Consider the following 25,920-nt stretch of genomic DNA (forward strand, 5'->3'; position numbering starts at 1 on the left):
TGTGTGTGTGTGTGTGTGTGTGTGTGTGTGTGTGTGTGTGTGTGTGTGTGTGTGTGTGTGTGTGTGTGTGTGTGTAGGGTATGAAGGGTCAGGGTGGAACCCCAGGTCCAATGGGTCCTACAGGTCCTGCTGGTCCCTCTGGTCGTCCTGGTCCCCCTGGACTACCTGCCGCAGGTAAGATAACACCACCTATGGGACACACACATACACACACACACAAAGAACAATTATTGTGTTTTGTGTAATGATCTGTGTGTGTGTGTGTTTTCCCCCAGGCCTGTACCTGGTAGGGGAGAAGGGAGATACGGGTGTAGCAGGACCTCCAGGTCACTGTGACTGTCACACCCCTCTGGGAGTCACCAGCCCCCACTACGGCAGTCACACACAACGGGGCAACTACCACAAAGTCCCCGCGGTGAGACTCTGTGGCTCTCTCACACTGATGCTTAATACTTGGACACAGGACCTTTTCCCATCAACTTTGACCACAAAAAAAATGTATTCTAAAATATAGTTATCAAGTCCCTATATTGGGCATTTTCAATATTCCTGTATTTTCAGTGTATTAAGTTTTTCGTTCTTTGTGAATCTCTGTACCTTGAATCAACATGTGTTCTTCAGTTATTTCAACATGTGTTCTTGAGTTATTTCAACTCTCTCTGGTCTCTGTGTAGATCTTTGTAGTGGACAGTGAGGAGGAGTTGGATCGTCTCCACACAGTCAACGCCATCGCCTTCAGGAAGGACCAGAGATCCCTCTACTTCAAAGACAAAGATGGCTGGCAGCCCATACAGGTACTATAATATACTATACAGGTACTATATTATAATATACAGGTACTATACAATACGATACTATACGATACTACACTATACTATATGATACTATACTATACGATACTACACTATGCTATATGATACTATACTGTACGATACGATAGTATACGATACTACACTATACTATATGATACTATACTATACTATAATATACAGGTACTATACAGGTACTATACAATACAATACTACACTATACTATATGATACTATACTATACTATACGATACTACACTATACTATATGATACTATACTATAATATACAGGTACTATACAGTTACTATACAATACTACACTATACTATATGATACTATACTATACAATACGATAGTATACGATACTACACTATACTATATGATACTATACTATACAATACGATAGTATACGATACTACACTATACTATATGATACTATACGATACGATACTACACTATACTATATGATACTATACTGTACGATGCTATACGATACTACACTATACTATATGATACTATACTATACGATGCTATACGATGCTAAACGATACTATACAATATGATACTATACGATGCGATACGATACTATACGATGCAATACTATACATTACAAATACACCAAGAAACTGCTGTTTTAGTTTTTCTGTTGCAAGACGTTTTGTTACGGTGTGGCTTAATTAATAGGACCCTGTTGTTACGGTGTGCCTTAACTAATAGGACCCTGTTGTTACGGTGTGCCTTAACTAATAGGACCCTGTTGTTACGGTGTGCCTTAACTAATAGGACATTTACATTTACATTTTAGTCATTTAGCAGACGCTCTTATCCAGAGCGACTTACAGGAGCAATTAGGGTTAAGTGCCTTGCTCAAGGGCACATTTACGTCATTTAGCAGACGCTCTTATCCAGAGCGACTCACAAATTGGTGCATTCACCCTATAGCCAGTGGGATAACCACTTTACAATTTGGGGGGGTAGAAGGATTACTTTATCCTATCCCAGGTATTCCTTAAAGAGGTGGGGTTTCAAATGTCTCCGGAAGGTGGTGAGTGACTCCGCTGTCCTGGCGTCGTGAGGGAGCTTGTTCCACCATTGGGGTGCCAGAGCAGCGAACAGTTTTGACTGGGCTGAGCGGGAACTATGCTTCCGCAGAGGAAGGGAGCCAGCAGGCCAGAGGTGGATGAACGCAATGCCCTCGTTTGGGTGTAGGGACTGATCAGAGCCCGAAGGTACAGAGGTGCCGTTCCCCTCACTGCTCCATAGGCAAGCACCATGGTCTTGTAACGGATGCGAGCTTCAACTGGAAGCCAGTGGAGTGTGCGGAGGAGGGGGGTGACGTGAGAGAACTTGGGAAGGTTGAACACCAGACGGGCTGCGGCGTTCTGGATGAGTTGTAGGGGTTTAATGGCACAGGCAGGGAGGCCAGCCAACAGCGAGTTGCAGTAATCCAGACGGGAGATGACAAGTGCCTGGATTAGGACCTGTGCCACTTCCTGTGTAAGGCAGGGTCGTACTCTCCGAATGTTGTAGAGCATGAACCTGCAGGAGCGGGTCACCGCCTTGATGTTAGCGGAGAACGACAGGGTGTTGTCCAGGGTCACGCCAAGGCTCTTCGCACTCTGGGAGGAGGACACAACGGAGTTGTCAACCGTGATGGCGAGATCATGGAACGGGCAGTCCTTCCCCGGGAGGAAGAGCAGCTCCGTCTTGCCAGGGTTCAGCTTGAGGTGGTGATCCGTCATCCATACTGATATGTCTGCCAGATATGCAGAGATGCGATTCGCCACCTGGTTATCAGAAGGGGGAAAGGAGAAGATTAGTTGTGTATCGTCAGCGTAGCAATGATAGGAGAGGCCATGTGAGGATATGACAGAGCCAAGTGACTTGGTGTATAGGGAGAAAAGGAGAGGGCCTAGAACTGAGCCCTGGGGGACACCAGTGGTGAGAGCACGTGGTGCGGAGACAGCTTCTCGCCACGCCACTTGGTAGGAGCGACCGGTCAGGTAGGACGCAATCCAGGAGTGAGCCGCGCCGGAGATGCCCAGCTCGGAGAGGGTGGAGAGGAGGATCTGATGGTTCACAGTATCAAAGGCAGCAGACAGGTCTAGAAGGACAAGAGCAGAGGAGAGAGAGTTAGCTTTAGCAGTGCGGAGAGCCTCCGTGACACAGAGAAGAGCAGTCTCAGTTGAATGACCAGTCCTGAAACCTGACTGGTTTGGATCAAGAAGGTCATTCTGAGAGAGATAGCAAGAGAGTTGGCTAAAGACGGCACGCTCAATAGTTTTGGAAAGAAAAGAAAGAAGGGATACTGGTCTGTAGTTGTTGACATCAGTGGGATCGAGTGTTGGTTTTTTGAGAAGGGGAGCAACTCTCGCTCTCTTGAAGACGGAAGGGACATGGCCAGCGGTCAAGGATGAGTTGATCAGCGAGGTGAGGTAGGGGAGAAGGTCACCGGAGATGGTCTGGAGAAGAGAGGAGGGGATGGGGTCAAGCGGGCAGGTTGTTGGGCGGCCTGCAGTCACAAGTCGCAGGATTTTATCTGGAGAGAGAGGGAGAAAGAAGTCAAAGCATAGGGTAGGGCAGTGTGAGTAGGCCCAGCAGTGTCATTAGACTTAACAAACGAGGATCGGATGTCGTCAACCTTCTTTTCAAAGTGGTTGACGAAGTCATCCACAGAGAGAGAGGAGGGGGGGAGGATTCAGGAGGGAGGAAAATGTGCCAAAGAGCTTCCTAGGGTTAGAGGCAGATGCTTGGAATTTAGAGTGGTAGAAAGTGGCCTTAGCAGCAGAAACAGATGAAGAAAATGTAGAGAGGAGGGAGTGAAAAAGATGCCAGGTCAGCAGGGAGTTTAGTTTTCTTCCATTTCCGCTCCGCTGCCCGGAGCTCTGTTCTGTGAGCTCGCAATGAGTCATCGAGCCACGGAGCTGGAGGGGAGGACCGAGCCGGCCGGGAGGATAGGGGACACAGAGAGTCAAAGGATGCAGAAAGGGAGGAGAGGAGGGTTGAGGAGGCAGAATCAGGAGATTGGAGGGAGAAGGATTGAGCAGAGGGAAGAGATGATAGGATGGAAGAGGAGAGAGTAGTGGGAGAGAGAGAGCGAAGGTTGCGGCGGCGCATTACCATCTGTGTAGGGGCAGAGTGAGTAGTGTTGGAGGAGAGCGAGAGAGAAAAGGAAACAAAGTAGTGGTCGGAGACATGGAGGGGAGTTGCAGTGAGATTAGTAGAAGAGCAGCATCTAGTAAAGATGAGGTCAAGCGTATTGCCTGCCTTGTGAGTAGGGGGGACGGTGAGAGGGTGAGGTCAAAAGAGGAGAGGAGTGGAAAGAAGGAGGCAGAGAGAAATGAGTCAAATGTGGACATAGGGAGGTTGAAATCCCCCAAAACTGTGAGGGGTGAGCCATCCTCAGGAAAGGAACTTATCAAGGCGTCAAGCTCATTGATGAACTCTCCAAGGGAACCTGGAGGGCGATAGATGACAAGGATATTAAGTTTAAATGGGCTAGTGACTGTGACAGCATGGAATTCAAATGAGGAGATAGACAGGTGGGTTAGGGGAAAAATTGAGAATGTCCACTTGGGAGAGATGAGGATTCCTGTGCCACCACCAGATGCTCTTGGGGTATGCGAGAACACATGGTCAGACGAGGAGAGAGCAGTAGGAGTAGCAGTGTTTTCAGTGGTAATCCATGTTTCCGTCAGCGCCAGGAAGTCAAGGGACTGGAGGTTAGCATAGGCTGGGATGAAGTCAGCTTTGTTGGCAGCAGAACGGCAGTTCCAGAGGCTGCCTGAGACCTGGAACTCCAGGTGTGGGGTGCGTGCAGGGACCACCAGGTTAGAGAGGCAGCAGCCACGCGGTGTGAGGCGTTTGTGTAGCCTGTGCAGAGAGGAGAGAACAGGGATAGGCAGAGGCATAGTTGACAGGCTGTAGCAAATGGCTACAATAATGCAGAGGAGATCGGAATGAAATGAACTAAACATCTGGAAGAGGAGAGAGCAGGGCCTCCCTCACCAAAACTTCCACCTCAGAAACTATAATTGTTTCACTGAACCACCCGAGCAAAAAACTCTCCCAACTTCCACCTTTAGAAATCAGAATTGTTGTGAACCACAGCGGTTCAATGTTTAAAGGAGTAGACTCAACCCACTTTATTCAGCTAGCTAACTATGACACCATATCTAACTAGCATGCTAGCATCCAATAACACACAGTTTAGCACCAACACTTTGTGACACTCTGGCTCCATGGACTTTGATTATTGAGCCAGGGTTGTTCATTTTCTTTTGGGTGTATTTCTATGTTGGTTTCTAGTTGTTCATTTCTATGTTTGGTGATTAGTCATATGACTCCCAATCGGAGGTAACGAGTGTCAGCTGTCGGCTCGTTATCTCTGATTGGGAGCCATATTTAAACTGTTGTGGTTTCACTGTGTGTTTGTGGGTTTTTGTTCCATGTTCTGTCAGTTTAGCAGAGGACTTCACGAATCGTTCTTGTTTTGTTGTTTTGTTCCAGACTTTGAGTTAATAAAGTCATGTTCACTCAACGCGCTGCGCTTTGGTCTGTTCATTCGTCAGACGATCGTGACAGAAAAACCCACCATAAAAGGACCAAGCAGCGTGTCCAGGAGCAAAGAGACTGGACATGGGAGGAGGCGCCTGGTAAGGAGATCGAGAGGCTGGCGATGGCCCAGGTGGGCAAATCGTGGTCCTGGGAGGACATGCTCGGGGGCAAGGGACCTTGGGGGAAGATCAAGGCCCTGGCGAGAGAGGAGCAACGGCGTCAGCAGGGCCATCATCGTTGGAAGGACGAGAGGCAACCCCAAAAAGTTTTTTGGGGGGGGCACATGGCTTGGGCGGCTGGGCAGCAGGAGGCGGCCACAGGGAGACGTGGAGAGAAGGCTATCGGATTACGGGAGCCATTGGCGAGTAGAGGAAGGGAAGTTGTTGCGGCACGGCGTGAGAGACTGATGTGTGTTACCAGTCCGGTCCGGCCCGTTCCTGATCCCCAGTTAAAGCCAGTGGTGTGTGTTCCCAGTACGGACCAGCCTGTTCCTACTCCACGCATCAAGCCCACGGTGTGCGTCGCCAGCCCAGCCCGGCCTGTTCCTGCTCCACGCACCAAGGATACGGTGTGCGTCGACAGCCCTGCCCGGCCTGTTCCTGCTCCACGCACCAAGGATACGGTGTGCGTCGACAGCCCTGCCCGGCCTGTTCCTGCTCCACGCACCAAGGATACGGTGTGCGTCGACAGCCCTGCCCGGCCTGTTCCTGCTCCACGCACCAAGCCCACGGTGTGCGTCGCCAGCCCAGCCCGGCCTGTTCCTGCTCCACGCACAGAACCTACGGTGTGCGTCGCCAGCCCAGCCCGGCCTGTTCCTGCTCCACGCACAGAACCTACGGTGTGCGTCGCCAGCCCAGCCCGGCCTGTTCCTGCTCCACGCACAGAGGATACGGTGTGCGTCGACAGCCCTGCCCGGCCTGTTCCTGCTCCACGCACCAAGGATACGGTGTGCGTCGACAGCCCAGCCCGGCCTGTTCCTGCTCCACGCACCAAGGATACGGTGTGCGTCGACAGTCCGGCCCGGCCTGTTCCGGCCACTCGCACCAGGGATACGGTGCGCGTCGCCAGCCCGACCCGGCCTGTTCCGGCCACTCGCACCAGGGATACGGTGCGCGTCGCCAGCCCGGTCCGGCCTGTTCCTGCCACCCGCACCAAGTCTACGGTGCGCGTCGCCAGCCCGACCCGGCCTGTTCCCTGCCACCCGCACCAAGTCTACGGTGCGCTGTCGCCAGCCCGACCTGGCCTGTTCCTGCCACTCGCACCAAACTGACGGTGCGGCGTCGCCAGCCCGGTCCGGCCTGTTCCTGCCACCCGCACCAAGTCTACGGTGCGCGTCGCCAGCCCGGTCCGGCCTGTTCCTTCTCCCCGCACTAGCCCTGAGATGCGTGTCCTCAGCCCGGTACCTCCAGTTCCGGCACTACGCGCCAGGCCTAAGGTGCGCCTCAGACGGCCAGAGTCTGCCGTCTGCCCAACGGCGCCTGAACTGCCCGTCTGCCTAACGGCGCCTGAACTGCCCGTCTGCCCAACGGCGCCTGAACTGCCCGTCTGCCCAACGGCGCCTGGACTGCCCGTCTGCCCAACGGCGCCTGAACTGCCCGTCTGCCCAACGGCGCTTGAACTGCCCGTCTGCCCAACGGCGCTAAATCCGCCCGTCTGTACTGAACCTGCAAAGCCGCCCGTCTGCCATGAGCCTTCAGAGCCGTCCGCCAGACCGGAGCCGCTAGAGCCTTCCGCCAGACAGGAGCCGCTAGAGCCTTCCGCCAGACAGGATCAGCCAGAGCCTTCCGCCAGACAGGATCAGCCAGAGCCTTCCGCCAGACAGGATCAGCCAGATCCGTCAGCCAGCCATGAGCAGCCAGATCCGTCAGCCAGCCATGAGCAGCCAGGTCCGTCAGCCAGCCATGAGCAGCCAGGTCCGTCAGCCAGCCATGAGCAGCCAGATCCGTCAGCCAGCCATGAGCAGCCAGATCCGTCAGCCAGCCATGAGCCGTCCAGCCAGGATCCGCCAGAGCCGTCCAGCCAGGATCCGCCAGAGCCAGCCAGCCAGGATCCGCCATTCAGTCCGGTGCTGCCCCTTAGTCCGGTGCTGCCCCTTAGCCCGGTGCTGCCCCTTAGCCCGGTGCTGCCCCTTAGTCCGGTGCTGCCCCTGAGTCCGGTGATGCCTCTTAGTCCAGTGCTGTCCCTTAATCCTGTGGGGTTTAGTTGGGGGGTGGTCATTTGGAGGAGGCTACGTAAGCGGGTAGTGACTATGGTGGGGTGGGGGACCACGACCAGTGCCAGAGCCGCCACCATGGACAGACGCCCACCCAGACCCTCCCTAGACTGTAGGTTGGTGCGCCCGGAGTTCGCACCTTTAGGGGGGTACTGTGACACTCTGGCTCCATGGACTTTGATTATTGAGCCAGGGTTGTTCATTTTCTTTTGGGTGTATTTCTATGTTGGTTTCTAGTTGTTCATTTCTATGTTTGGTGATTAGTCATATGACTCCCAATCGGAGGTAACGAGTGTCAGCTGTCGGCTCGTTATCTCTGATTGGGAGCCATATTTAAACTGTTGTGGTTTCACTGTGTGTTTGTGGGTTTTTGTTCCATGTTCTGTCAGTTTAGCAGAGGACTTCACGAATCGTTCTTGTTTTGTTGTTTTGTTCCAGACTTTGAGTTAATAAAGTCATGTTCACTCAACGCGCTGCGCTTTGGTCTGTTCATTCGTCAGACGATCGTGACACACTTGGTCACAACAAACCACCAATAGTGTGTTAACACACTAAGCAGATAATTTGTGTCCGTGTCTAGTTCCTTTCATAACGCAGCAATAATTAAACGTTGGCTAGCTTAGCACAAATATATTGTATTTAGCTGCCACAGTACAGCACACAATGGCTACTGTGTTGACTCTGTTCGAAAAACGGCTAGCTAGCTAGCTTCGTGCTACACCGAAGACAATGCCAACCTACAGTAACTACCCACAACAGCCCACGATGCCTAACTATGACACCATAGCTAACTAGCATGCTAGCATCCAATAACACACAGTTTAGCACCAATACTTGGTTACAACAGACTACCAATAGTGTGTTAACACACTAAACAGACCATTCGTGTCCGTGTCTAGTTCCTTTCATAACGCAGCAATAATTAAACGTTGGCTAGCATAAGTATATTGTATTTAGCTACTACAGTAACCTATAGTAGATAAATGCATACATGACTCAAAATCCATTTAGTACAAGGTTACAGTTTGTTTTAGACAGCACTGTGTGCTAATTTCCTGAAGAACCTTGTCTTCACTGTATTACTTCAATCAAAAAACAATTGTATTTCCTGTTCACACCATAGCAACATTTATTGATAAAGACAGCAACTAGTGAATGTGTCTGAATATTAGTACACATGTAGAAAACTGATAATCATTACATTCAGCTTCAAAACAGTAGTGCGACCGTGAAATTGTCTCTCTGATGCACCCGCACTGTCCTCACTTAAGTCCGTTGATCAGCGAGGTGAGGTAGGGGAGAAGGTCACCGGAGATGGTCTGGAGAAGAGAGGAGGGGATGGGGTCAAGCGGGCAGGTTGTTGGGCGGCCTGCAGTCACTTGACTGTTGTTACGGTGTTCCTTAACTAATAGGACCCTGTTGTTACGGTGTTCCTTAACTAATAGGACCCTGTTGTTACGGTGTGCCTTAACTAATAGGACCCTGTTGTTACGGTGTGCCTTAACTAATAGGACCCTGTTGTTACGGTGTGCCTTAACTAATAGGACCCTGTTGTTACGGTGTTCCTTAACTAATAGGACCCTGTTGTTGCGGTGTGCCTTAACTAATAGGACCCTGTTGTTACGGTGTGCCTTAACTAATAGGACCCTGTTGTTACGGTGTGCCTTAACTAATAGGACCCTGTTGTGTAAACTGTGTTGTAGCCCTTCCAGGTGCTTCAGTCGACAGAGACAGAGAAGGTTCCGGAGCGGGTGGGTGTGTGTGGGGATGGACTGGCGCAGAACGAAGAAGAGTGTGACGACGGAAACAACGTCATCACTGATGCCTGTCTCAGTAAGGCGCATGCACAGAGAAACACACACACACACACACACACACACACAAACACACACACACACACTGAGAATCACACACACACACACACACACACACACACACGCACACACACACACTGAGAATCACACACACACGCACACAGAAACACACACACTGAGAATCACACACACACACACACTGAGAATCACACACACACACATATAGAAACACACACAATGAGAATCACACACACACACACACACACGCGCACACACACACACACACACACACACACACACACACTGAGAATCACACACACACACACACAGAAACACACACACTGAGAATCACACACACACACAGACAAAGTTTACAGGCAATGACATTGATAAAGTCGCAATAGGAAATGCATGCACTCACACACACACAGTACAGACAAAGAGATACACAGTTACACACACATCAGCCTCTAGCCCTCTGTCCAAACAGACAATGACAGAGACAAACCAGGAAATAGAGACCATTACAGTTGTATCATCAGTCTCTCCTCCCCTCTCTTTCCGTCAGCCTGTCACTATTTCTCCAACTTAATTAAATTAGCTTCAAATGCTGTATCAGCATCAACGTAATGCATATGGGTGCCAAAGCAATTAACAATCCCTCCCTCCCGCCCCCCTCTCTCTCCCTCTCTCTCTCTGTCTCTGTCTCTGTCTCTGTCTCTGTCTCTGTCTCTGTCTCTGTCTCTGTCTCTGTCTCTGTCTCTGTCTCTGTCTCTGTCTCTGTCTCTGTCTCTGTCTCTGTCTCTGTCTCTGTCTCTGTGTGTCTGTGTCTGTCTCTCTCTCTCTCTCTCTCTCTCTCTCTCTCCTTCCCTCAGATTGTAGGTGGGCATACTGTGGAGATGGCTATCGTCATGAGGGCATGGAGGAGTGTGATGGAAAAGACTTTGCCTACCAGACCTGCACATCATATCTCCCTGGGTATGTTCCCAGATTCTCTTTACACACACACACACACACACACACACACACACCTGTTATAATGGGTAATCTCTCTTGTTGAAGGTCTTTTGGGCATCTCCGGTGTACTGAGTCCTGTTCCATCGATTCTACTGGCTGCAAATACTTCACCTGAGCCAATGAGAAGATGGCAGCATTACAGTATTACCAATTGTGATTGGTCCACCTTCAGCGTGCCTCTCTATTTGTGGTCTATACTTCAGCTCTGTTCTGGAGTGTTTCCGGGAAGAAGGACACGCGTAAAGAGAACTTATACCGGACTGAACGTCCGCAGCACTTTTCAGACTGTGTGTACAAAAATTCCTCTAAGCTACCATTGAGGGACAGCTATGGCCACAGGAGACCCCTCTATTCTGTCTGTCTGGGTTTGGCCGCATGACTGGACTGTTCTAGTGGCTTTACGACGGCATCTCTGGCTGTAACACTGTTAAAGAATATTAGAAGACACTGGTGCTAATTGCGCAATATGTGTCAGCTATACAGTTAGCTATACAGTATGATTGTAATGTATATAAGCTAAAAATATTGCAGTAAAGTTAAGCTTGATGTTTCAAAAAAAGGTATTTTACCATGTCCAGCACGTAGCTAGCAACCTCTGACCACTTGTATGAATTTAGACTGAGAGTCAAATGTGACGGAGCCAGTTGACTGTTAATTCAGTGATGGTGTCTTTACCACTCCTCTGCAGAGTGAGCCGTTGACTGTTAATTCAGTGATGGTGTCTTTACCACTCCTCTGCAGAGTGAGTGAAGATGCATTCTGTAACTTTAGTTTCCTCACTACGCTCTTAAAAAAAACAAAGGTGCAAGTTGGAACCAAATAAAGTTATTGAGAGCGATGCCATAGCGGAACCGTCTTAGGGTCCGAAGAGCCATAAATGGGAGGGTTTTTAAAGAAACATACAAAAATGTTCTGGCCCCTCCAGGACCGGAATTGAATAGCCCTGCTGTAGCGTTTTTTTAAGCCTTATTTGCATATTTCCCAGGGTGCCTTTTCGAGTGAATTTTACAGTTACCAGTACCACCCATGAATTTGTTTTGCATTCTTTAATTTTCAGTCCTATAGCCTTCACCAAGTGTGATACTAAGTGAATATGTTGTCATACATTTTTCTTTAGTATTTAAGACAATACAATACATATTTCATAAGGCCTTCTGTTGAGGGCGTAGTTTTACCCTAATACAGTGGTCTGAAACTCCTGGTTTACAGGCCACATCAGGCCTGAAAGTCACATTATGCTGGCTTGCAAAGTGATGTGTAAATCCTATTGGAATCCTGCCAGAGAGGGGATATTCAACATTTGGAATTTTTATTCACCTGCCACCTGCATTCAGAATGACTGCCAGAGTTGGGAAGAAAAAGATATGAGACTACCTTAAACATCTAAACTGGGACAATAATTTCAGTAACCGGTACATATGTCCAAGTAACAGATTGGAATAGTTTAGAAAAAGTATTTTATTTATATTTGAGTAGTATAAGATTTAATGAATGAATCAATGTACATGCTAAAACATAGATATTAAAAACAAACAATTAAAAAAATTAAACTGCACTAGAGCATGCTGGGAAATATAATAATGATGGGTGTGGTTTTGGTTAAACTCTGGTTATTAACACCAACACTGGGGTTATTTTACACCTATGAGTGTTAATTTAACTCTTGAATCAACACTATAAATGTTACACTGAAAAATCAGCACTAGTTAAGACTGGCCAATTAGCTGTGTGCTTTGAAAGGGAAACATCTGCAGGCTTCCATACATTTCAAGAACCTTTTAGAATTCTATAGAACCGTAGACGCCGCGTCAAGAACCCTACACTTAACTCAAAGGTTCTTTATCGGACAAGAGTTCTCCAAGGAACCTTAAGAGCTGAGGAAGAACCCATTTAAGAACCTTAATTTTCCAAAGAAGGGTTTGATACTGTATTTATGCAAATTAGGACTGTGTAAATAGCTCTGCTTGTATTTAATCTTTATTTAATTAATTGAGAACACATGTCCTCTCACGATAAGGACCTATTTGTATTTATACATGTATGAAGTGACATTAATGTGTTTGCTGCCGCTGCATGTTGATGCTTGTGTGTAGGGTGTCCTGTAGAGCAGGACTGTTGATGCTCTGGTCTACTGCAGAGTAGGACTGTTGATGCTCTGGTCTACTGCAGAGTAGGACTGTTGATGCTCTGGTCTACTGCAGAGTAGGACTGTTGATGCTCTGGTCTACTGCAGAGTAGGACTGTTGATGCTCTGGTCTACTGCAGAGTAGGACTGTTGATGCTCTGGTCTACTGCAGAGTAGGACTGTTGATGCTCTGGTCTACTGCAGAGTAGGACTGTTGATGCTCTGGTCTACTGCAGAGTAGGAGTGTTGATGCTCTGGTCTACTGCAGAGTAGGAGTGTTGATGCTCTGGTCTACTGCAGAGCAGGACTGTTGATGCTCTGGTCTACTGCAGAGTAGGAGTGTTGATGCTCTGGTCTACTGCAGAGTAGGAGTGTTGATACTCTGGTCTACTGCAGAGTAGGACTGTTGATGCTCTGGTCTACTGCAGAGTAGGACTGTTGATGCTCTGGTCTACTGCAGAGTAGGAGTGTTGATGCTCTGGTCTACTGCAGAGTAGGACTGTGTGCAATAATCTTTGCCTTTTAGCAATAATATGTATTATACATTGTGTGAATTATAGTGTGTTTATGGGCTATTTTATAAAATAATCTGATATCGAACTGTAGCCATTGATGAAGTATGTGAATGTTGCACCAGCATGATACAAATTCAATAACACACGTTGTTTCATCTCTCTCCATATGAAGTTATATTCAACCAGCTTTTGCCAAACTGAGTAGTTGATGGTCTGTTTATTTTTTGTCTAACTGAGAAATGTGAGTTAAAATAAAAAAGTAAATAAAAGTTTCAAAATGCATCCAGGTATTGTTAATCTGTTTATCGTTCACATGTCTGTAATCATTTGAAGGATTCAACATTGATACTTTGAAAGAAGGATCATTATTCTACTGACATGCAAAAGCACAGCCAAGAAATTTTAGAACGACCACTCCCATGAAGGCGGGGAATATGCAAATATACAACCAATCAAACGTACACTTCCTGCAACAACTTGCATGATGAAACGTCACTGCCACGTCTTGACACTGCAGGCGCGCTTGTTCCAGTGAGTGTTCCAAGTTCTACAAGTTTTTAACAACTATCTTTTCAAAACTTATAATTTTTTGCTGATATCAGTTCTGAAATGTTCCTGGCTTGTTTGAGCTGGTTTTGCACCTCGCTGCTAGTGTTCGTCAGTGGAGGGAAACTTCCAGAGGCCGAGGTAAAAATCACAGTTCTGCACAAACCTTTCCTCTGTCATCGCAAGTCGAAGTACGGAGACATTCTGCTGGTACACCATGAAGGATATCTTCAAAATGGAACAAAGTTTCATTCCAGGTTAGTTTGTTATGAAAACAACAATTGAAGGAAGGGTTTCCTGAACCTATAAACAGTTTTAAACAGTCAAATACATGTTTTTGCTGATGTCTAAAGAAAGGTGTGTGCGTGTGTCCAGCTACACCCAGGGAGACAAGCAGCCTGTCTGGTTCACTCTGGGTATTAAAGAGGCGATCAAGGGATGGGATAAGGGTCTGCAGGGGATGTGTGCTGGAGAGAAGAGACGCCTCATAGTACCTCCTGCCCTCGCTTACGGCAAGGAGGGGAAAGGTAGGCGACGCGCACGGCAGGTGTTGCCACTTGCCGCTGCACTAAACTGTCACTTCACTCACTCACACCCACCACTGTAATGTACATATAATAACAACACACACAGATGGCACTAATTAACTTCATCTCTCTCCTCTACGGCGTCGTCGTAGGGTAGAAACGTTGAATGAAGGTTGTGCTACTAACTAATGCTCTGTGACGTCTTCCCAGCGTGGCGCATGTGAACTATGCTGTGCTTTGCCCTGGTAAGCACTCCCACAACCTAACCCTCACCTACTTCTAATAGCCTACATCACTTTTCTTTTATTTCAAGAATGTTCCAGTGTTGGCACATCCTTATTAGTCTCAGGGTGTTTTCACATAGAGTCCTCTTTTAAAAGAACCCATCTCAGTCCTCTTTTAAAAGAACCCATCTCAGTCCTCTTTTAAAAGAACCCATCTCAGTCCTCTTTTAAAAGAACCCATCTCAGTCCTCTTTAAAGTGAACTCTGGGGTAAAAAAATAAATTTAAAAAAGCTAAAGAACTCAGTCCTCTGTGTTCACACTGCCCTTGCCTTTGAAGGAGGACTCAACTCTTTTGCCGGTTCACTTCACCTATTTTGTGGTCCGTGTCCTCTTTGAATTCACATTGCTATGTTTAGAAAAGGAACCAAGATATTTTTCCAACATTCCCTCAATGCACTCTGGGTTTTTACAAAGTGCTGGACAAAGCCATTCCATCAGAAGGCGTTATCAGACAGCTAGATAGATATACAGTAACTACTTACACTTCGGAGCTAATGGATTACATTTAGTTAAAACACGAGGCATAATAATTGTAATCAGAAGATACTATTAACATGTAAATATTATTTGTAACTGTAAATAAATAGCAGAAGAATAACTGCAGATTTAAATAATGCTGTCGTTGAAAATTGTACACCCAATGTAGGTTACTGCCCCTTTAATGGCTAGAATTGATTTTATAGCCTACCCTATGTTGTGGTTCTCACCAAATATGTTGTTGTCTTCTCACACTATTTAAACCCAACAATGGAATAAATAAAGCTCTCTTAGCCTATAGTTCACACATTGCAAAAAAATAATCGGAATTAAAAACAGCATATGTTTTTTCCGCAAACCTGCACATCATCATATTTTCTCTTTTTTTGGCACCAATGTGAGGGGTTATGGCAGTAGTCTAGTGTGAGGGGTTATGGCAGTAGTCTAGTGTGAGGGGTTATGGCAGTAGTCTAGTGTGAGGGGTTATGGCAGTAGTCTAGTGTGAGGGGTTATGGCAGTAGTCTAGTGTGAGGGGTTATGGCAGTAGTCTAGTGTGAGGGGTTATGGCAGTAGTCTAGTGTGAGGGGTTATGGCAGTAGTCTAGTGTGAGGGGTTATGGCAGTAGTCTAGTGTGAGGGGTTATAGCAGTAGTCTAGTGTGAGGGGTTATGGCAGTAGTCTAGTGTGAGGGGTTATGGCAGCAGTCTAGTGTGAGGGGTTATGACAGTAGTCTAGTGTGAGGGGTTATGGCAGTAGTCTAGTGTGAGGGGTTATGGCAGTAGTCTAGTGTGAGGGGTTATGGCAGTAGTCTAGTGTGAGGGGTTATGGCAGGGGAAACAGTGTTGCAGTAGTCTAGTGTGAGGGTTATGGCAGTAGTCTAGTGTGAGGGGTTATGGCAGTAGTCTAGTGTGAGGGGTTATGGCAGTAGTCTAGTGTGAGGGGTTATGACAGGGGAAACAGTGTTGCAGTAGTCTAGTGTGAGGGGTTATGTCAGTAGTCTAGTGTGAGGGGTTATGTCAGTAGTCTAGTGTGAGGGGTTATGGCAGTAGTCTAGTGTGAGGGGTTATGGCAGGGGAAACAGTGTTGCAGTAGTCTAGTGCGAGGGGTTATGGCAGGGGAAACCGTGTAGCAGTAGTCTAGTGTGAGGGGTTATGTCAGTAGTCTAGTGTGAGGGGTTATGGCAGTAGTCTAGTGTGAGGGGTTATGGCAGTAGTCTAGTGTGAGGGGTTATGGCAGTAGTCTAGTGTGAGGAGTTATGGCAGTAGTCTAGTGTGAGGGGTTATGGCAGTAGTCTAGTGTGAGGGGTTATGGCAGTAGTCTAGTGTGAGGGGTTATGGCAGTAGTCTAGTGTGAGGGGTTATGGCAGTAGTCTAGTGTGAGGGTTATGGCAGTAGTCTAGTGTGAGGGGTTATGGCAGTAGTCTAGCGGGAGGGGTTATGGCAGTAGTCTAGTGTGAGGGGTTATGGCAGTAGTCTAGTGTGAGGGGTTATGGCAGTAGTCTAGTGTGAGGGGTTATGACAGTAGTCTAGTGTGAGGGGTTATGACAGTAGTCTAGTGTGAGGGGTTATGGCAGTAGTCTAGTGTGAGGGGTTATGGCAGTAGTCTAGTGTGAGGGGTTATGTCAGGGGAAACAGTGTTGCAGTAGTCTAGTGTGAGGGGTTATGGCAGTAGTCTAGTGTGAGGGGTTATGGCAGTAGTCTAGTGTGAGGGGTTATGGCAGTAGTCTAGTGTGAGGGGTTATGGCAGTAGTCTAGTGTGAGGGGTTATGACAGTAGTCTAGTGTGAGGGGTTATGGCAGTAGTCTAGTGTGAGGGGTTATGGCAGTAGTCTAGTGTGAGGGGTTATGTCAGGGGAAACAGTGTTGCAGTAGTCTAGTGTGAGGGGTTATGGCAGTAGTCTAGTGTGAGGGGTTATGGCAGTAGTCTAGTGTGAGGGGTTATGGCAGTAGTCTAGTGTGAGGGGTTATGGCAGTAGTCTAGTGTGAGGGGTTATGGCAGGGGAAACAGTGTTGCAGTAGTCTAGTGTGAGGGGTTATGGCAGGGGAAACAGTGTTGCAGTAGTCTAGTGTGAGGGGTTATGGCAGTAGTCTAGTGTGAGGGGTTATGGCAGTAGTCTAGTGTGAGGGGTTATGGCAGGGGAAACAGTGTTGCAGTAGTCTAGTGTGAGGGGTTATGGCAGGGGAAACAGTGTTGCAGTAGTCTAGTGTGAGGGGTTATGGCAGTAGTCTAGTGTGAGGGGGTTATGACAGTAGTCTAGTGTGAGGGGTTATGGCAGTAGTCTAGTGTGAGGGGTTATGGCAGTAGTCTAGTGTGAGGGGTTATGACAGTAGTCTAGTGTGAGGGGTTATGGCAGTAGTCTAGTGTGAGGGGTTATGGCAGTAGTCTAGTGTGAGGGGTTATGGCAGTAGTCTAGTGTGAGGGGTTATGGCAGTAGTCTAGTGTGAGGGGTTATGGCAGTAGTCTAGTGTGAGGGGTTATGGCAGTAGTCTAGTGTGAGGGGTTATGTCAGTAGTCTAGTGTGAGGGGTTATGACAGTAGTCTAGTGTGAGGGGTTATGGCAGGGGAAACAGTGTTGCAGTAGTCTAGTGTGAGGGGTTATGGCAGTAGTCTAGTGTGAGGGGTTATGGCAGTAGTCTAGTGTGAGGGGTTATCTCAGGGGAAACAGTGTTTCAGCAGTCTAGTGTGAGAGGTTATGACAGTAGTCTAGTGTGAGGGGTTATGGCAGGGGAAACAGTGTTTCAGCAGTCTAGTGTGAGGGTTATGGCAGTAGTCTAGTGTGAGAGGTTATGACAGTAGTCTAGTGTGAGGGTTATGACAGTAGTCTAGTGTGAGGGTTATGGCAGTAGTCTAGTGTGAGGGGTTATGGCAGTAGTCTAGTGTGAGGGGTTATGGCAGGGGAAACAGTGTTGCAGTAGTCTAGTGTGAGGGGTTATGGCAGTAGTCTAGTGTGAGGGGTTATGGCAGTAGTCTAGTGTGAGGGGTTATGTCAGGGGAAACAGTGTTGCAGTAGTCTAGTGTGAGGGGTTATGGCAGTAGTCTAGTGTGAGGGGTTATGTCAGTAGTCTAGTGTGAGGGGTTATGGCAGTAGTCTAGTGTGAGGGGTTATGGCAGTAGTCTAGTGTGAGGGGTTATGGCAGGGGAAACAGTGTTGCAGTAGTCTAGTGTGAGGGGTTATGGCAGTAGTCTAGTGTGAGGGGTTATGACAGTAGTCTAGTGTGAGGGGTTATGGCAGTAGTCTAGTGTGAGGGGTTATGGCAGTAGTCTAGTGTGAGGGGTTATGGCAGTAGTCTAGTGTGAGGGGTTATGTCAGGGGAAGCGGTGTTGCAGTAGTCTAGTGTGAGGGGTTATGGCAGTAGTCTAGTGTGAGGGGTTATGGCAGTAGTCTAGTGTGAGGGGTTATGGCAGTAGTCTAGTGTGAGGGGTTATGGCAGTAGTCTAGTGTGAGGGGTTATGGCAGTAGTCTAGTGTGAGGGGTTATGGCAGTAGTCTAGTGGGAGGGGTTATGGCAGTAGTCTAGTGGGAGGGGTTATGGCAGTAGTCTAGTGGGAGGGGTTATGGCAGTAGTCTAGTGGGAGGGGTTATGGCAGTAGTCTAGTGGGAGGTGTTATGGCAGTAGTCTAGTGTGAGGGGTTATGGCAGTAGTCTATTGTGAGGGGTTATGGCAGTAGTCTAGTGTGAGGGGTTATGGCAGGGGAAACAGTGTTGCAGTAGTCTAGTGTGAGGGGTTATGTCAGGGGAAACAGTGTTGCAGTAGTCTAGTGTGATGGGTTATGGCAGTAGTCTAGTGTGAGGGGTTATGGCAGTAGTCTAGTGTGAGGGGATATGGCAGTAGTCTAGTGTGAGGGGTTATGGCAGGGGAAACAGTGTTGCAGTAGTCTAGTGTGATGGGTTATGGCAGTAGTCTAGTGTGAGGGGTTATGGCAGTAGTCTAGTGTGAGGGGTTATGGCAGTAGTCTAGTGTGAGGGGTTATGGCAGTAGTCTAGTGTGAGGGGTTATGGCAGTAGTCTAGTGTGAGGGGTTATGGCAGTAGTCTAGTGTGAGGGGTTATGGCTGGGGAAACAGTGTTGCAGTAGTCTAGTGTGAGGGGTTATGGCAGTAGTCTAGTGTGAGGGGTTATGGCAGTAGTCTAGTGTGAGGGGTTATGGCAGTAGTCTAGTGTGAGGGGTTATGGCAGTAGTCTAGTGTGAGGGGTTATGGCAGTAGTCTAGTGTGAGGGGTTATGGCAGTAGTCTAGTGTGAGGGGTTATGGCAGTAGTCTAGTGTGAGGGGTTATGGCAGTAGTCTAGTGTGAGGGGTTATGGCAGGGGAAACAGTGTTGCAGTAGTCTAGTGTGAGGGGTTATGGCAGTAGTCTAGTGTGAGGGGTTATGGCAGTAGTCTAGTGTTAGGGGTTATGCCAGTAGTCTAGTGTGAGGGGTTATGGCAGTAGTCTAGTGTGAGGTGTTATGGCAGTAGTCTAGTGTGAGGGGTTATGGCAGTAGTCTAGTGTGAGGGGTTATGGCAGTAGTCTAGTGTGAGGGGTTATGGCAGTAGTCTAGTGTGAGGGGTTATGGCAGTAGTCTAGTGTGAGGGGTTATGGCAGTAGTCTAGTGTGAGGGGTTATGGCAGTAGTCTAGTGTGAGGGGTTATGGCAGTAGTCTAGTGTGAGGGGTTATGGCAGGGGAAACAGTGTTGCAGTAGTCTAGTGTGAGGGGTTATGACAGTAGTCTAGTGTGAGGGGTTATGGCAGTAGTCTAGTGTGAGGGGTTATGGCAGTAGTCTAGTGTGAGGGGTTATGACAGTAGTCTAGTGTGAGGGGTTATCTCAGGGGAAACAGTGTTGCAGTAGTCTAGTGTGAGGGGTTATGGCAGTAGTCTAGTGTGAGGGGTTATGGCAGTAGTCTAGTGTGAGGGGTTATGGCAGGGGAAACCGTGTAGCAGTAGTCTAGTGTGAGGGGTTATGTCAGTAGTCTAGTGTGAGGGTTATGGCAGTAGTCTAGTGTGAGGGGTTATGGCAGTAGTCTAGTGTGAGGGGTTATGGCAGTAGTCTAGTGTGAGGAGTTATGGCAGTAGTCTAGTGTGAGGGGTTATGGCAGTAGTCTAGTGTGAGGGGTTATGGCAGTAGTCTAGTGTGAGGGGTTATGGCAGTAGTCTAGTGTGAGGGGTTATGGCAGTAGTCTAGTGTGAGGGGTTATGGCAGTAGTCTAGCGGGAGGGGTTATGGCAGTAGTCTAGTGTGAGGGTTATGGCAGTAGTCTAGTGTGAGGGGTTATGGCAGTAGTCTAGTGTGAGGGGTTATGGCAGTAGTCTAGTGTGAGGGGTTATGACAGTAGTCTAGTGTGAGGGGTTATGACAGTAGTCTAGTGTGAGGGGTTATGACAGTAGTCTAGTGTGAGGGGTTATGGCAGTAGTCTAGTGTGAGGGGTTATGGCAGTAGTCTAGTGTGAGGGGTTATGGCAGTAGTCTAGTGTGAGGGGTTATGGCAGGGGAAACCGTGTAGCAGTAGTCTAGTGTGAGGGGTTATGTCAGTAGTCTAGTGTGAGGGGTTATGGCAGTAGTCTAGTGTGAGGGGTTATGGCAGTAGTCTAGTGTGAGGGGTTATGGCAGTAGTCTAGTGTGAGGAGTTATGGCAGTAGTCTAGTGTGAGGGGTTATGGCAGTAGTCTAGTGTGAGGGGTTATGGCAGTAGTCTAGTGTGAGGGGTTATGGCAGTAGTCTAGTGTGAGGGGTTATGGCAGTAGTCTAGTGTGAGGGGTTATGGCAGTAGTCTAGCGTGAGGGGTTATGGCAGTAGTCTAGCGGGAGGGGTTATGGCAGTAGTCTAGCGGGAGGGGTTATGGCAGTAGTCTAGTGTGAGGGGTTATGGCAGTAGTCTAGTGTGAGGGGTTATGACAGTAGTCTAGTGTGAGGGGTTATGACAGTAGTCTAGTGTGAGGGGTTATGACAGTAGTCTAGTGTGAGGGGTTATGGCAGTAGTCTAGTGTGAGGGGTTATGGCAGTAGTCTAGTGTGAGGGGTTATGTCAGGGGAAACAGTGTTGCAGTAGTCTAGTGTGAGGGGTTATGGCAGTAGTCTAGTGTGAGGGGTTATGGCAGTAGTCTAGTGTGAGGGGTTATGGCAGTAGTCTAGTGTGAGGGGTTATGACAGTAGTCTAGTGTGAGGGGTTATGGCAGTAGTCTAGTGTGAGGGGTTATGGCAGTAGTCTAGTGTGAGGGGTTATGTCAGGGGAAACAGTGTGGCAGTAGTCTAGTGTGAGGGGTTATGGCAGTAGTCTAGTGTGAGGGGTTATGGCAGTAGTCTAGTGTGGGGGGTTATGGCAGTAGTCTAGTGTGAGGGGTTATGGCAGGGGAAACAGTGTTGCAGTAGTCTAGTGTGAGGGGTTATGGCAGGGGAAACAGTGTTGCAGTAGTCTAGTGTGAGGGGTTATGGCAGTAGTCTAGTGTGAGGGGTTATGGCAGTAGTCTAGTGTGAGGGGTTATGGCAGGGGAAACAGTGTTGCAGTAGTCTAGTGTGAGGGGTTATGGCAGGGGAAACAGTGTTGCAGTAGTCTAGTGTGAGGGGTTATGGCAGTAGTCTAGTGTGAGGGGTTATGACAGTAGTCTAGTGTGAGGGGTTATGGCAGTAGTCGAACAGCCAGCAACGAACAGCCCTTGCTGTCTCTGCCGGGCCGGTTCCCCTCTCCACTGGGGTTCTCTGCCTCTAACCCTGTTGCAGGGGCTGAGTCACTGGCTTGCTGGTGCTCTTTCATGCCGTCCCTGGGAGGGGTGCGTCACTTGAGTGGGTTGAGTTACTGACGTGATCTTCCTGTCTGGGTTGGCGCCCCCCCTTGGTTTGTGCTGTGGTGGAGACCTCTGTGGGCTATACTCGGCCTTGTCTCAGGATTGTAAGTTGGTGGTTGGGGATATCCCTCTAGTGGTGCGGGGGCTGTGCTTTGGCGGAGTGGGTGGGGTTATATCCTTCCTGTTTGGCCCTGTCCGGGGGTTTCTTCGGATGGGGCCACAGTGTCTCCGGACCGCTCCTGTCTCAGCCTCCAGTATTTATGCTGCAGTAGTTTATGTGTCGGGGGGCTGGGGTTAGTTGGTTATACCTGGAGTACTTCTCCTGTCTTATCCAGTGTCCTGTGTGAATTTAAGTATGCTCTCTCTAATTCTCTCGTTCTCTCTTTCTCTCTGAGAACCTGAGCCCTAGGACCATACGTCAGGACTACCGGGCATGATGACACCTTGCTGTCCCCAGTCCGCCTGGCCTTGCTGCTATTCCAGTTTAAACTGTTCTGCCTGCGGTTATGGAACCCCTACCTGTCCCAGACCTGCTGTTTTAAACTCTAATGATCGGCTATGAAAAGCCAACTGAGATTTATTCCTGATTATTATTTGACCATGCTTGTCACTTATGAACATTTTTGAACATCTTGGCATGGTTCTGTTATAACCTCCACCCGGCACAGCCAGAAGAGGACTGGCCACCCCTCATAGCCTGGTTCCTCTCTAGGTTTCTTCCTAGGTTTTGCCTTTCTAGGGAGTTTTTCCTAGCCACCGTGCTTCTACACCTGCATTACTAGCTGTTTGGGGTTTTAGGCTGGGTTTCTGTACAGCACTTCGAGATATTAGCTGATGTAAGAAGGGCTATATAAAATAAAATTGATTGATTGATTGATTGAGTAGTCTAGTGTGAGGGGTTATGGCAGTAGTCTAGTGTGAGGGGTTATGACAGTAGTCTAGTGTTGAGGGTTATGGCAGTAGTCTAGTGTGAGGGGTTATGGCAGTAGTCTAGTGTGAGGGGTTATGGCAGTAGTCTAGTGTGAGGGGTTATGGCAGTAGTCTAGTGTGAGGGGTTATGGCAGTAGTCTAGTGTGAGGGGTTATGGCAGTAGTCTAGTGTGAGGGGTTATGTCAGTAGTCTAGTGTGAGGGGTTATGACAGTAGTCTAGTGTGAGGGGTTATGGCAGGGGAAACAGTGTTGCAGTAGTCTAGTGTGAGGGGTTATGGCAGTAGTCTAGTGTGAGGGGTTATGGCAGTAGTCTAGTGTGAGGGGTTATCTCAGGGAAACAGTGTTTCAGCAGTCTAGTGTGAGAGGTTATGACAGTAGTCTAGTGTGAGGGGTTATGGCAGGGGAAACAGTGTTTCAGCAGTCTAGTGTGAGGGGTTATGGCAGTAGTCTAGTGTGAGAGGTTATGACAGTAGTCTAGTGTGAGGGGTTATGACAGTAGTCTAGTGTGAGGGGTTATGGCAGTAGTCTAGTGTGAGGTTATGGCAGTAGTCTAGTGTGAGGGTTATGGCAGGGGAAACAGTGTTGCAGTAGTCTAGTGTGAGGGGTTATGGCAGTAGTCTAGTGTGAGGGGTTATGGCAGTAGTCTAGTGTGAGGGGTTATGACAGTAGTCTAGTGTGAGGGGTTATGTCAGGGAAACAGTGTTGCAGTAGTCTAGTGTGAGGGGTTATGGCAGTAGTCTGGTGAGGGTTATGTCAGTAGTCTAGTGTGAGGGGTTATGGCAGTAGTCTAAGTGTGAGGGGTTATGGCAGTAGTCTAGTGTGAGGGGTTATGGCAGGGGAAACAGTGTTGCAGTAGTCTAGTGTGAGGGGTTATGGCAGTAGTCTAGTGTGAGGGGTTATGGCAGTAGTCTAGTGTGAGGGGTTATGGCAGTAGTCTAGTGTGAGGGTTATGGCAGTAGTCTAGCGTGAGGGGTTGTGGCAGTAGTCTAGTGTGAGGGTTATGGCAGTAGTCTAGTGTGAGGGGTTATGGCTGTAGTCTAAGCGTGAGGAAGTTATGGCAGTAGTCTAAGTGTGAGGGTTATGGCAGTAGTCTAAGTGTGAGGGTTATGGCAGTAGTCTAGTGTGAGGGGGTTATGGCAGTAGTCTAGTGTGAGGGGTTATGACAGTAGTCTAGTGTGAGGGGTTATGACAGTAGTCTAGTGTGAGGGGTTATGGCAGTAGTCTAGTGTGAGGGGTTATGGCAGTAGTCTAGTGTGAGGGGTTATGTCAGGGGAAACAGTGTTGCAGTAGTCTAGTGTGAGGGTTATGGCAGTAGTCTAAGTGTGAGGGGTTATGGCAGTAGTCTAAGTGTGAGGGGTTATGGCAGTAGTCTAGTGTGAGGGGTTATGGCAGTAGTCTAGTGTGAGGGGTTATGACAGTAGTCTAGTGTGAGGGGTTATGGCAGTAGTCTAGTGTGAGGGGTTATGGCAGTAGTCTAAGTGTGAGGGGTTGTGTCAGGGGAAACAGTGTTGCAGTAGTCTAGTGTGAGGGTTATGGCAGTAGTCTAGTGTGAGGGGTTATGGCAGTAGTCTAGTGTGAGGGGTTATGGCAGTAGTCTAGTGTGAGGGTTATGGCAGTAGTCTAGTGTGAGGGGTTGTGTCAGGGGAAACAGTGTTGCAGTATTCTAGTGTGAGGGGTTATGTCAGGGGAAACAGTGTTGCAGTAGTCTAGTGTGAGGGGTTATGGCAGTAGTCTAGTGTGAGGGGTTATGGCAGTAGTCTAGTGTGAGGGGTTATGGCAGGGGAAACAGTGTTGCAGTAGTCTAAGTGAGGGGTTATGGCAGGGGAAACAGTGTTGCAGTAGTCTAGTGTGAGGGTTATGGCAGTAGTCTAGTGTGAGGGTTATGACAGTAGTCTAGTGTGGGGGTTATGGCAGTAGTCTAGTGTGAGGGGTTATGGCAGTAGTCTAGTGTGAGGGGTTATGACAGTAGTCTAGTGTGAGGGTTATGGCAGTAGTCTAGTGTGAGGGGTTATGGCAGTAGTCTAGTGTGAGGGTTATGGCAGTAGTCTAGTGTGAGGGTTATATCAGTAGTCTAGTGTGAGGGGTTATGACAGTAGTCTAAGTGAGGGTTATGGCAGGGAAACAGTGTTGCAGTAGTCTAGTGTGAGGGGTTATGGCAGTAGTCTAGTGTGAGGGTTATGGCAGTAGTCTAGTGTGAGGGGGTTATCCCAGGGAAACAGTGTTTCAGCAGTCTAGTGTGAGAGGTTATGACAGTAGTCTAGTGTGAGGGTTATGGCAGGAAACAGTGTTTCAGCAGTCTAGTGTGAGGGGTTATGGCAGTAGTCTAGTGTGAGAGGTTATGACAGTAGTCTAGTGTGAGGGGTTATGACAGTAGTCTAGTGTGAGGGGTTATGGCAGTAGTCTAAATGTGAGGGGTTATGGCAGTAGTCTAGTGTGAGGGGTTATGGCAGGGGAAACAGTGTTGCAGTAGTCTAGTGTGAGGGGTTATGGCAGTAGTCTAGTGTGAGGGGTTATGGCAGTAGTCTAGTGTGAGGGGTTATGACAGTAGTCTAGTGTGAGGGGTTATGTCAGGGGAAACAGTGTTGCAGTAGTCTAGTGTGAGGGGTTATGGCAGTAGTCTAGTGTGAGGGGTTATGTCAGTAGTCTAGTGTGAGGGGTTATGGCAGTAGTCTAGTGTGAGGGTTATGGCAGTAGTCTAGTGTGAGGGGTTATGGCAGGGGAAACAGTGTTGCAGTAGTCTAGTGTAAGGGTTATGGCAGTAGTCTAGTGTGAGGGGGTTATGACAGTAGTCTAGTGTGAGGGGTTATGGCAGTAGTCTAAGTGTGAGGGTTATGGCAGTAGTCTAGTGTGAGGGGTTATGGCAGTAGTCTAGTGTGAGGGGTTATGTCAGGGAAGCGGTGTTGCAGTAGTCTAGTGTGAGGGGTTATGGCAGTAGTCTAAGTGTGAGGGGTTATGGCAGTAGTCTAGTGTAGAGGGTTATGGCAGTAGTCTAGTGTGAGGTTATGGCAGTAGTCTAGTGTGAGGGGTTATGGCAGTAGTCTAGTGTGAGGGGTTATGGCAGTAGTCTAGTGTGAGGGGTTATGGCAGTAGTCTAAGTGTGAGGGGTTATGGCAGTAGTCTAGTGTGAGGGGTTATGGCAGTAGTCTATGTGAGGGTTATGGCAGTAGTCTAGTGTGAGGGGTTATGGCAGTAGTCTAGTGGGAGGGTTATGGCAGTAGTCTAGTGGGAGGGGTTATGGCAGTAGTCTAGTGGGGAGGGGTTATGGCAGTAGTCTAAGTGTGAGGGTTATGGCAGTAGTCTAAGTGAGGGGGGTTATGGCAGTAGTCTAAGTGTGAGGGGTTATGGCAGTAGTCTAG

The 25,920-nt window shown here is 48.4% G+C and overlaps 2 protein-coding genes across 2 annotated transcripts in view; both read left to right on the forward strand.

Moving 5' to 3' along the window:
- The window catches only part of LOC121557199 (acetylcholinesterase collagenic tail peptide), a 39,654-nt gene extending 28,695 nt beyond the window's left edge, over positions 1 to 10,959 (forward strand). The window contains exons 10-15 of the mRNA XM_045206865.1: positions 78 to 174; positions 276 to 415; positions 675 to 794; positions 9,281 to 9,410; positions 10,267 to 10,369; positions 10,454 to 10,959. Of these exons, the coding sequence (XP_045062800.1) occupies positions 78 to 174; positions 276 to 415; positions 675 to 794; positions 9,281 to 9,410; positions 10,267 to 10,369; positions 10,454 to 10,523 (660 nt within the window). The 3' untranslated portion in view covers positions 10,524 to 10,959. The remainder of the gene's footprint in view (positions 1 to 77; positions 175 to 275; positions 416 to 674; positions 795 to 9,280; positions 9,411 to 10,266; positions 10,370 to 10,453) is intronic.
- A 2,571-nt stretch (positions 10,960 to 13,530) lies between these two features.
- LOC121557194 (peptidyl-prolyl cis-trans isomerase FKBP14) overlaps positions 13,531 to 25,920 on the forward strand; it is a 34,909-nt gene continuing 22,519 nt past the window's right edge. The window contains exons 1-2 of the mRNA XM_041871032.2: positions 13,531 to 13,851; positions 13,970 to 14,121. Coding sequence (XP_041726966.1) covers positions 13,658 to 13,851; positions 13,970 to 14,121 — 346 coding nt within the window. The 5' untranslated portion in view covers positions 13,531 to 13,657. The remainder of the gene's footprint in view (positions 13,852 to 13,969; positions 14,122 to 25,920) is intronic.

This window comes from Coregonus clupeaformis, chromosome 24 (genome assembly GCF_020615455.1).
Source record: "Coregonus clupeaformis isolate EN_2021a chromosome 24, ASM2061545v1, whole genome shotgun sequence".
In the NCBI taxonomy this organism is placed as follows: domain Eukaryota; kingdom Metazoa; phylum Chordata; class Actinopteri; order Salmoniformes; family Salmonidae; genus Coregonus; species Coregonus clupeaformis.